Source organism: Balaenoptera ricei, chromosome 2, assembly GCF_028023285.1.
Source record: "Balaenoptera ricei isolate mBalRic1 chromosome 2, mBalRic1.hap2, whole genome shotgun sequence".
Classification (NCBI taxonomy): Eukaryota; Metazoa; Chordata; class Mammalia; order Artiodactyla; family Balaenopteridae; genus Balaenoptera; species Balaenoptera ricei.
In genome coordinates this window covers 166,244,407-166,257,271 of record NC_082640.1, presented here as the reverse complement: position 1 = coordinate 166,257,271, position 12,865 = coordinate 166,244,407, and the positions used below count along the sequence as shown (strand labels likewise).

General features: G+C 40.0%; 1 protein-coding gene across 1 annotated transcript in view; it reads right to left on the bottom strand.

Annotated features, from left to right (window-relative positions):
* The window catches only part of TSHR (thyroid stimulating hormone receptor), a 154,208-nt gene that overhangs the window by 27,789 nt on the left and 113,554 nt on the right, over positions 1–12,865 (bottom strand). Inside the window, exon 8 of the mRNA XM_059915806.1 lies at positions 10,095–10,163. Coding sequence (XP_059771789.1) covers positions 10,095–10,163 — 69 coding nt within the window. The remainder of the gene's footprint in view (positions 1–10,094; positions 10,164–12,865) is intronic.

The following is a 12,865-nucleotide window of genomic DNA, read 5'->3' as shown; positions in this document are numbered from 1 at the left end:
CATCAGTTTTCCTCATTGCCTTCTTTTTTTCCTTCATGGCATTATCACAGTCTGTGATTATCTTGTGTATTTGTTTACTTTTTCATCATCTGTCTCCCAAATCAGAGTTTAAGCTCTCTGTCTTACTCATTGTTGTATCACCAGTGCCAAATTCAGTGCCTCCATAACTATTTACTGAATGAAGGTGTAAATGATTGAATAAAAAAATCAATGCACTTTTCCTCCAAAATAGTGAGGTGAGCTATGCTAAACTTTTACTTTAAGGAAAATGTAATGGGGAATGAAAGCTAGAAGACTCATCATATGGTGTGGTGGCCAATTGACTTTTTTGATGGCAGTGACAAGCAACTTGTTTACAAATGCCACAAGGGTATGGTCCAGACATGGCCTCTTCAGCCAATGGCTGGATGGATACCAAGCTTCCAAGGCACTGTTAAGTCGAAAATGGAGCGGGGGTATCAATTAACCCTCATATATGTACAAAGATGCAACTAAGATGTTACAGCAGCAAGTCTGTGCCTTCTGGATGAATGGCTATCATGTAAAGCTCGCACTTGTAGGCTTCATTCCATCATTGTTTGACTCTCCTTCACACTGTGTCCACAGAGTTCATGGTCAGTGACAGCCAGAGCAGACAAGAGCCGCCTTGGAGACAAAGCACCTGGAGAGAAGATCTTGAGCAGCATGGTTTTGTAAAAAGACAACTAACTCAACTCAAGTGCCACACTGGCTTGTGTCTCTTTTTATATTCTCTGGACCATGCAACTTGCAGATCACATTCTTTTCCTAGACTGCTGAAAATCAAGTAAGGACTGGTGAGCTCATCTCAGTTTTTCCTCTTCATCTCTGACTGCCACAAGTGAAAATCGGCTTGCTCTAATCATTAGAAATGATTGTAAAACTAAATAATTGCTTGTCCAATTCTGCAGTGTTTTCATCTGATATTCAATACGCCCCCAAGGATAAGGAGGCTGGTTGATAAGCGTTAGAGTTTACCAGAAATGCTGCAGAAGATTTTAAACTGGGAAAGCCAGCCAGAGTCCAGAAGGGGAGAAGGAGGATGGAGAGAGGGTGCAGCCAACTTGAACGGAGATGAACTGGAGTCTTGGGGGAGGCTGCATTCTTTAAAACCAAGAGGGTTGTTTGGGCACTTCATCTCTTAGAAATAATTAGGTGCTTAAAAATGAAACCATCATTCTGCCGTTTAGCAGCTTGGAGGGCTGTCTTATTATCACAAATTACGATAATGCCATGAAGCTTTAACCTTGGGTTCAGATTGCTGATCCTACCTTCTCCTGGAGCGGAGGGGATGGGGTTGGGGAAATATATCTGCAGAAGCCTTAATATCCAAGAAGATTGTGCTTCCATCAGCCTCATTTATCATATAATGTTTACTGGGAATGTCAGGTTAGTTAAACTGATTCCTTGACCCGGACTTATCCTGATTCCTCTGGAATCCACATTCTCTAAGCCAACTTGGGTAAATCAATCACAAATCTTGGTAGGCTACATGGGTAACCTACTCCAGACAATGATTATTTTATTGGGAGAGTATGTGTGTGTGATCATCTAAACCATCTCTTCCAAGGACAAGATGAATGTAAACAAAAGAAGAGTAGAAAGTCTCGGAGTCTGCGGTGAAAGGAAAGACTTCTTGAAAGTCTTTCTAAATACAAATACTGGGAAGGGCTTATGAGAAAAGGACTGGTATCTCCTTTAAAAATAGGATAGACACTGCCACATGTGAGTATTCAATGCCTTTTCACTCTTTGGAGTATGTATACCTCTTTGAGAACCTCTTGGAAGAAATGAAATTCTTCCGAGAAAAGATATGTCAGATCTTTCATATGGTGGGGATGGGGGTGTGTAGGGAGAGGGGAGTTAAGAAGCCCTGCCCTGATTTAAGTGCCGTGTATCTCACAGTTAAGGAAGAACAGTGTGGTCAGAAGAATGAAGATGGTCAGGAAGGAGCTGGGGAAGAATATCCAGTTGATGAACTCAGTATGATAGACATAGCTCACATCCTTCCCCATTGGACTCACACTTGGCACACAACAGCCATTCAGTAAAAACATGCTGGATGACTAAATCAAAGTCCAGTTGCTGGGTAACTCCTAGCTCAAGGCACCCTCTACGTTATATTTAAACGAGGACGTGTCAGAGGGAGGAGTGTGACACTGTGGTAAGGAAAGTTGCGGTTGCTGCTGAGCTTTGCTCTCTGGGGAGTTTTAGGATACATTTCAGCTCCAAGATAGAATTTGAGCCTGCATTTCCACAATCCCCTTAGGGCAAATGGGCGGACATCTGTTTATACTGTGAGACCCTCATGGGAATACTTCTGTGGGGAACTGTGTTTCCCTCTCATAGCATCAGTTATTTGGAAAATTAAAGAGAATCCCTGCCCAGCCCTCACTGTTCCATAAAAATCCTTTTGGTAGCAGAAATCAGGATACCTGCCTGTAAACAGTAAAAGGTGAGAAAATGCTCAAGGCTTCAACAGGCAGAGGTAAAAGCCAGCCTTGGAGCATATCCTACAAGCTGTTCAAATACTTACTCCATGAGAAATAATAGACTGCTTAATCCTGTAATCTTCTCTATCGTCATCTTTTCCCAGTGCTCCAAGCTGCAGTGTTTTGCTTGTAATAAGCTAATGTGTGATGCTAATTAGTACATGAATTGTGTTGACATCTCTGTTCATAACGATTAGTGTTTCAGTATGCTCTTAGCACATCAAAATGGTATTTTTTTCTGCCCAAATGTTTACTGTCAGATGGTAGCTTGTTGCTAGAATTTGACAATACAAAATAAAATACAGAGAATTAAATGTTCTGAGATAAGCAACATATCCCCATGCCAGATTGTGTGGAGAGGGTGGAAAAGAGGTTCCAAAGAATGAATGTGTGACTTAACTTGCGACTGAGAGCAGTTCACCTTCTGTTGAGCAAGGGATGCTTGTATTATTATTAATTTCACATCTGAGTGATGACAGTGTGCTTGGTTCCATATGAAATCACAGGACCATGTACTTTCGAGCATCTGCCATAATTTTCATGAACTTTTAATTACCCAACTGCTGCTGAGGCATCAGTGCTTGTTCTCAATGAGGAATTTGTCCAACTTGGCTGCAACCGTGTTCTTCAGTTACACTAAAAAAATAGGTCTAAGTGAGGTCAAATCTGCTAATTTCAGTAAACTGACATGAGGCAGATGATGGGGAATAATCATGCTTTTGGATAAGCAATTGTTTAAATTAGAAGTTAAAATATTTGAACATACTTCTGGAGGATTCAACAAATTGCTAACATGCCATGTACAGTCTTTGAACACTATTAAGGTAATTATAGAATACTGATGTGTTTACATTAGTTTTAAATCACAGTTAGTATTGAGGATAGAGGCAACAGCTCCATGTTAAAATCACAAAGTGAATACTATTTTGTTATTACTATGGAAACCTGACCTCCGTTTTCTCCATCTACAGCTCAACCCTTATTTATCTTCCTCTAGTTCCAGGCATCTTTATCATGATTATCATCTTGATTTTACCTTGGATTTGTAGGATACCTTTTAATGGAGTGCATAAAGCTAAGAAAAATTTAGTTTCCATCAACCAGGAATCACAAACTTAGGGTAGAATGAATAGATGGAATGTTGTTTTATAACAGGAGCAGAGATTTAAGTTCAGATTTAAAATACTGATTGGAAATAAAGATCTTTGTTTTATTTTATGATTGGATCTGAACTTTCAAACCCTAAAATATTTTTGTCCAGATACTTCTTATCTTTATCCCATGTTTGCCATTTAACCTTTACCAGGAATTGGGAGAAATAAACTACATATTTCATCACACAATGGTCATCTTCACTGAATACCTACATCTAGACCAGATGTCCACAAACTATGACCATGTGGTCACATTCTGCCTGTCACCAATTTTTGTAAATAAAATTTTATTGAAATACGGCCATGCTCATTTGTTTATGAATTGTCTGTGGCTGCTTTCACACTACAATGGCAGAGTTGAGTAGCTGTGACTGAGATCTTATGTCCTACAATGGCAGAGTTGAGTAGCTGTGACTGAGATCTTATGACCCACAAAGCCCAAAATATTTGTTATCTGGGCCTTTCCAGAAAAAGTTTGCTGATCTCAGATCTAGACTTCTAAAAATCAGGAAACAAATGACTCTCAGTTAAGAAATATTGCCCACATTTGTTAAACCCTTCCAAATTTTACATAAAAATGTCAAGAAAGTATGTGAAAATGGTGCGTTGACTTCTTTCCTGTGTTTCAAGGGATAGTTGTAGTGACTAGAACAGACTGTATGTAATTCAGGGAATCAGTGAATTAAAATCCATTGTTTTCATCAGAATAACTCTCTCCCATCAACCAAGCCTCTCACAGAGTCCATGATATGGTCTAAGGAGAAAGCTGGTAGGAAAGTAGAGACCGTTTCCCTACATAATCTTTTCATAGGTTTAACTTCAGAAGACCGCAGGAGGATCTGAAACTTTACTGGCTCTTAAGATTCTCCATAGCCTGCCTCTTGAATAAACCTTGTTAAATTTACCTGCCTCCGAACAAGGCAGTATATCAAAAGATTCTTCTTGAGTAGCTTTCCCCAAAAAGTGTTCTGTGGAACACCAGTCCAGAGAGGTGCTCCTGGAACCAAGAACTCCCTGAGAAGCTCTGCATACTGTATCCCCCTACTGGATATATATTCCTGTCATAATACAGTATTATTATTATTATCTAATAATAATTCAGATTATTCTATCAAAAGACCCAGGAAGTCCACCTGTATACTTTGTTTAACTTAATAAGGTCATGAATAGCTTTTTAAAAAGTAACACTGGTTAATTTACCATGGAAAGAGAGCTTAAGGAACATAGTTTGGGAAATGCCCTCCCCTCCCCTCCCCCAAATTATTATACCTACATCTAGACCAGATGTCCACAAACTATTCTCTTACCACAAATTTTTCTCTTACCACAAAAGCTAGGGAGAAGCTGGGATAGAAATTATTGTTCCATTGTTATTTTTTTCATTTTTTCAATAAAAATGTCTCTAAACTCCTTTGATATTCTGCAGCTGACTTTATGACCAAAACTGTAGAATAACAGGCTACTAGATTTACACTGAGATCCATTTAGCAGAACAGTCTGCTGATTACAGAAGATTCACTTTGGAAATCTCTTGAAGTGTCTGTGGAGTTCTCTAAACATGACCAAAAGGCCAATTATGAGCAGGCATGAGAAGTTCTGAAGTAAAATGATGAACACACATAGGCTGACTTTAACCCCAAATCTTTGAATTTAATAACATTTGATCATGCCAGCCTTTTCATCAAGGTGTCCCTCACTCAGACCTCATTTGGAAGCTGGTTGAGTTGGTGACCTTGCTGCATTGGTTAAAATCAGGTTCTCCCTGACAAATGACACCATTGCTTGGTGTGACTGTTCTCTGAAACTTCTGGTTGTGTCTTGAGTCTTGAGTGACCTCCTTTCTCTCACATGAGTCCACTCTTTCCAGCTACAAGATCTTTTAGCTTCTGTATTTCATGACTTTAAAAGACTAAGAAGTGTAAATATTCTCCTGGGCTAAGAAACAAGTAGCAGTGGCAAGAGGAGTTGGGTGTCCAAGCCTTACTGGTGGCTGGTAAGTCAGCAATTATGAATCCCAGCAGGGCACAGGGGAGTGTTGAGTCAGGAGATCCAGTTTCTGGCTTTGGCTTGGCCACTTGATAGCTCTATCAAATGTAAAAAGCCAGGGCTTCCCTGGTGGCGCAGTGGTTAAGAATCTGCCTGCCAATGCAGGGGACACGGGTTCGAGCCCTGGTCTGGGAAGATCCCACATTCTGCGGAGCAGCTGGGCCCGTGAGCCACAACTACTGAGCCTGCGTGTCTGGAGCCTGTGCTCCGCAACGAGAGGCCGCGATAGTGGGAGGCCCGTGCACCGCGATGAAGAGTGGCCCCCACTTGCCACAACTAGAGAAAGCCCTCGCACAGAAATGAAGACCCAATACAGCCATAAATAAATTAAAAAAAAAAAAAATGTAAAAAGCCATATTTAAAAAAAAGCCATGTGTTCACTTTGGGCTTCATTCCTTTATGTGTAAAATGTGACTATTGGACAAGAAGAGTGATAACATACTCCACAGCTGTGGTTCTTGACCTTTGCTTTACATTGGACTCACCTGGGGAGATTTTAAAATTCCCATGCCTTGGCTACCCTCAGACCAATTAAACCAGAATTTCTGGTGGTAAAGCCTAGGGATCAGGGCTTCCAAATTTCTTCAGGTGATTCAAATTTGCAGCCAATACCAAGAACCATGCTCTGCAGACCTTGAAGTCTGAATTTTAAAGGAGGCAAGAGTATACAATGGAGAAAAGACAGCCTCTTCAATAAGTGGTGCTGGAAAAACTGGACAGCTACATGTAAAAGAATGAAATTAGAACACTCCCTAACACCATACACAAAAATAAACTCAAAATGGATTAAAGGCCTAAATGTAAGGCCAGACACTATCAAACTCTTAGAGGAAAACATAGGCAGAACACTCTATGGCATAAATCACAGCAAAATCCTTTTGACCCACCTCCTAAAGACATGGAAATAAAAACAAAAATAAACAAATGGGACCTAGTGAAACTTAAAAGCTGTTGCACAACAAAGGAAACCATAAACAAGACGAAAAGATATCCCTCAGAATGGGAGAAAATATTTGCAAATGAAGCAACTGACAAAGGATTAACCTCCAAAATTTACAAGCAGCTCATGCAGCTCAATATCAAAAAAACAAACAACCCAATCGAAAAATGGGCAGAAGACCTAAATAGACATTTCTCCAAAGAAGATATACAGATTGCCAACAAACACATGAAAGGATGCTCAACACCACTAATCATTAGAGAAATGCAAATCAAAACTACAATGTGATATCATCTCACACCGGTCAGAATGGCCATCATCAAAAAATCTACAAACAATAAATGCTGGAGAGGGTGTGGAGAAAAGGGAACCCTCTTGCACTGTTGGTGGGAATGTAAATTGATACAGCCACTATGGAGAACAGTATGGAGGTTTCTTAAAAAACTAAAAATAGAACTACCATATACCCCAGCAATCCCACTACTGGGCATATACCATAATTCAAAAAGAGTCATGTACCACAATGTTCATTGCAGCTCTATTTACAATAGCCAGGACATGGAAGCAACCTAAGTGTCCATCAACAGATGAATGGATAAAGAAGATGTGGCACATATATACAATGGAATATTACTCAGCCATAGAAAGAAATGAAATTGAGTTATTTGTAGTGAGGTGGATGGACCTAGAGTCTGTCATACAGAGTGAAGTAAGTCAGAAAGAGAAAAACAAATACTGTATGCTAACACATATATATGGAATCTAAAAAAAAAAAAGGTCATGAAGAACCTAGGGGCAAGACGGGAATAAAGAAGCAGACCCACTAGAGAATGGACTTGAGGATACGGGGAGGGGGAAGGGTAAGCTGGGACAAAGTGAGAGAGTGGTAGTGTATATATGGACATATGTACACTAACAGGTGTGAAGTGGGTGGCTGGGGGGAAGCAGTCACGTGGCACAGGGAGATCAGCTTGGTGCTTTGTGACCAGCTGGACGGGTGGGGTAGGGAGGGTGGGAGGGAGGGAGACACAAGAGGGAGGAGATATGGGGATATATGTGTATGTATGACTGATTCGCTTTGTTATAAGGCAGAAGCTAACACACCATTGTAAAGCAATTATACTCCAATGAAAACGTTAAAAAATAAATAATAAATAAATAAGTTAAATCCAAGAGGTTCAAGTTATGACAGTGATGGGCATGGAGCTCATACACCTGGGTCCTCCATCTAGGAAGGAATTGTCTATCCAGCTGCTGGGCCTACTGTCAGGAGAAAAGCTTTAGCTATCAGTCCCTGGGATTGCCTCAGCTGCAGAGAATGGTCTCACCTAAGGACACCTATCTTAGGGTAGCTTAAATCTAATGACCAAAGAAGATGAGACTATAGCTGTCTGGCCATTTTAGTGAAACAGGAAAACTCTAGGCCATATTTAGCTCCAGAGTTCTCTGTCAGGTCAGCCAACTTTTCCTGCTACTCCATCTTGCTTTGCTTCTATACCCTCCCTTCCATATTTGTAGATTCCAGGAGCACTCCTCAATAAACATCCTGCACACTAAAAAAAAAAAAGAAAATTAAATGAAGGATTGTGTGAGATTTGAACGATAAAGTTAAGATGGAAGTAGGGTATCTCCAATACTGTAAATAAATTTGATGTATATGTATTCATGTTACTCTGTTGAGTCTTTTCAGACTTCCCCCATAATTATGTCTTTAAACAAATGGCTAATATCAACCCAGATGAGCCTACAACTAGGCAATCTAGATATAGGTACTCTGATCTTCACTTAACAAAGACTAAGAAACCCAAAAGCCTGGTAAAGAGTGAGACCCCACTTCAAACAGAACTTAGGAAGCCACGCCAAGGTATAATGACTTTGAACTTATTAACCTATGTTGTGCAGGTAATTTAACTCACCCTGCTCAAGTTGGTCAATGGGCCAGCAGCATCAGTATCACCTGGGAGCTTGTTAGAAATGCAGAATCCTGGGGGTCACCCCAGATCTACTTAATCAGACTCTGCATTTTAACAAGACCCCCCAGATCGTTTATATGCTCAATAAAGTTTGAGAAGCACCGTAGAGCACAACAGATCTAGAACCATAGGCCTTAAGATTTTGCAATGATCGTTTCCAGAATATAAAACAACTATGTATGAAATGTTTAAAGGGGGAAAAAAAAAAGATGGAATTACAAAAATGAGCAGGCAAACTTTTAAAGAAGCAAATAGAACTTCTGGAATGGAAAAATACAATTGTTTAAAAATACTCAATAAACTGTCATAAAACAAATCAAACACAAGAATCTATTGTTTGTTGCTTCAGCTGACTCTTACGCATGGTAGTTTCTTCTTTTCCTATGTGTGATTTTTGACTGTAAGTACCTATTTGATTGATTTTAAAAATCTGGGCCTGCACTGGGGTTCTTTCTTCTGCAGAGGTTTGCATTTATTTCTGCCAGGAGTCCAGAGGTTCTACTAGTGTGGTCCCACTCCAGCTCTCATCCAGGTTCCCTGGCTTAATCCAGCAGTCTCAGGTTTACATCACTTCTCCACCTTCTCACTGACTAGAGTCTAGTCTCCTGGCACCACTGATGTTGGCAGCTGCCCCCAAGGGAACTGCACCCTCTGTAAGCACCCACCATTTTGGTTTCAGCTACTGGTTTGTTAGTTGTTTCATTTTCCTCTCTTGGGGATATGACATAAAATATAATTTTTCAAAATATATCATCTAGTTCTTTCATAGTAGAAACAAATTATCTAGTTCACCATACTGTGGAAAGCAGACTCTACTAAAGCTCTTTGTCATTTATTAGCTATTAGGTTAAATCACACACCAGTATGGCTGAACCAGTCTACCAGTTCTTAGACACAAAGTATGCTCCAGCATGGATACTGGGGACCACAGAGATCTGATAGAAAGGTAAAACAAAGACAGAGACCCATGTTAATGACTATCTTTTTGTCAATATCCTGTTCTAGGCATTATTTATTTGCAGAGAAGGCAAAGTCTGGATATGGCTTTTCAGCTATTTCTAACTGAATCAAATATAAACTGACACCTTTCCTGAAAATATGTCAGATAAAACGAAAAGAAAAGCCTTACCTTCTGATTAGCTTTGGACTTAATTAAAGACACCCCTTCATGTACATGGTAGATGAACATTTACACACACACACACTCCTACAAGATAGTAAAAGGTGACACCATTGTTCTCCATTTTATTAAGGATAAAAGCTTTGGGATTTAGAATTGGAGTTAATGTGTGTCCACTAAATCTGGCTCTTGTCAAGTTTCTTAACATTATCCCCAAGTCTTGGTCATGCTAACTCTGGGGTTGAGGAATGCTCTGGTGGAACCTATCTCTAGCAGAATTCTGACCCACTGAATGGTCCTTCTTGGGAGTGTAGGGAAGGATAGTGGTTTCCATGGCAACCCTTGACTTACACAGCATCCAGCTTTGTCCCATTGAAAGCATGTCCTTGGATTGAAGTAAAGCCATTGTTGTATAGTTTCCTGTAATCAACAGAGAGAGGAGAAATCGATGGCCTATAAGAGGTAGTGCTGGCCCTTCTCTGAGGGTTGCGCTTCATTTCTTCAGTGCCAGAGATGTGCATGAATGTTCTTAGGCCCTACAAGAAAACTTTACAGTACGTCTTATTTGGGACATGGAATAGTGTTTTCCAGTTTGAATCCCCATTCTCCAGACTTAACTCCTAGAGCTTTAAGCTGTTTCCCAGAAGCAGATTCACTTTAATGAACAAAGATTTGCAATCATTAAGGATTTTTTTTTTAATGTTCTACGTATACTCAAAAAACTGGGGTTTCAGGAAATAGTTAACCCAATGTCAATGATGGAGGAATAAGTGCAGTTTCTCAAGATGAGCACTTTAAGACATTATTCATCTGAATGCATAGGTTTTATATTTTTCTCTTTAAAATGTTGTTTCACATTTATATTCATATTTTTAATCCTCAGGGTGTATCATACATTAAATGCTTAATTAAATGGTTGAGGACTGAATCAAATTGAACTTCAAAAACAAATCTAAGAAAATAGATAGACCATGGCCTTTTGGGGAAGTTTTAATGTTTTAACTTGTTGCTATGTTTCTGCAACTAATTAATTCATACAGTGATTCTAAGGGCTGGACTGAAGCATTATCTCCTCTATTTCCTAGTCAGGTTATTGAGATATGGAGGTGATTTGCTAAAGCCGCACTGATGCACAGCTGTCGGGAATCAGGATTTCTGAACTCAAAAGCAATTCTTCCCACCCACCAAAAGGACACATCCTTTTTGCTGGAAAAGGAGCTCCAGCCTTGGGAACTCTGGTCTACACAGGGGTGCATGGGGGTTCCTGGGGGCTACTGGCATGAGGTAAGAGAAGGCTGCCATGTCCACAATCAGGCACAGTGAGTGGCGATTGTAGGGGAACTCTGAAAACTATGGCAGTGCCTCCTGTGAACTCTGGTAACACAGTAAGAAGCACACAGGAGACTCCAAACTTGGAATTAGACCTGGCTCTGTCACTTCATAGTAGGTGACCCTGAGAACTTCTCAACCTCAATTATCTGCAGTTTTCCTTGTCTGTAAAAATATGATAAAATAATACCTAATCAAAAGGTTACTGGGAGGATAGAATAGCTATACATTTAACAAGTAAGGTGTGGACACTTATGAGATGACCATGTTAAAATGAATACCTTGAAAACTTGGATTTATCTTATGCAGTTGTGAAGGACTAAGAGGCAATCCTTGTTTGTTTTTTGTTTTGTTTTAAATAATTACACAATGAGTTTAATTCCTGCTACTAAGGTGTCCTGGGGGAAGACTGCAATGCACAGGGACGCTAAGCACAGAGGCTGAGAAAGCTTTATAGGAAGTTAATTTTTTCTGAACTAGAGTTCGTTAATGAAGGTGTGAGAATTGTACATCTGGCATTTCTATTTTCCCAAACTTTGCTGAGAGGCCTGGACAATAAAAATGTTCTTTGTTGGAATTACATTTCAAAGATTAAATAAAACTCTTATTGGACAAGTAGGTCTCAAAAAGGGAAAATAGTGAAGAAAGAAAAACATAGTAAAGAAAGAAAGAACAAAGGGTTGCAAACTTTGATTGAAATTCTATCCTACCAGGAATATGGGTACAAAGTTTGCTGTTGGACACATACCCTTTCACGTTTGTAGTTTTTTGAGCCTGAGCTTTAAAGAAGCCAGGACTTTTGCAGGTATGTAGAAATAATCATCTGAAAAGATAATGGACAAGCTATGCCATCCCCACCTCTAGATTTCAGGAAAGTTAAGGTTCCTTCATTCAGAGGTTTATCAAATGCCTACTGGGCCCCATGCTGGGTGTGAGAAAAACAGCAGCTTTCCCTTGAGAGGGCTGCTTGGGATATGGGTCCTTAGAAAAAGATGTCAAAAGGTGGAGGTAACATTCTGCAAAGAAATTGAGACTGGTGTTTATATACAATGAGTGGAAAATGGCACAATGGAAGGCTTTATAGAAGAGGTAAATGGCCTTGAGGTTTGGGGACTGAGCAGGATAAACCCCAGTCTTTGCTGTGCTGTCAAATGAAATGGTGGCTGAGGAGTCTCTTGTCTTATCAAGAGAGCTCTCCCCATTTTTCGAGAAGGATGAATGGAAATGCTCCACTGTGGATAGAGTCCCAGAGGTTGAGATAGCCTCACAGGGTCAAGACTGCTCGACTTGGAATGCTTGGAAACTGCCTCTTCAAAGAGTCTTGTGGAGGCTTGGATCAATTTTGCTGGGTGATAATTCAATCAGGTTTGCATACGATGAAGAACCCTTGGACTGTAGTGTGACTGGAGAAAAGGAGCTGGGTGACAATCTGGGCAAAACCCCCATCAGGCCTGAACCTGGGCAGTGGTACTGAAACTAGAGAGACGGAATCCTTTGGACGTAGTCCCAACTCTACTTTGTAGCTAATTTGATGAGAGGGGAATTATTTACCGGCTTGGAGAATTAACTTATCTTTTGTACCTCTATTAAATCTCCTTCATTAGAACATTCTGTGAATTTCCCTGATCTAGCATTTCTTTTGAACAACGAAAGAGCAGAACCCATTCAAACTCTGGAAAAATGATGATGTTTTCTATTCAATATCCCTTCATAGGAGCTTAATAATAGTTTGTGATGACACAGTTGAAGTATGAGTGCAGAGTATGAAAAGCCCTTAGCATCATGATTTTCTA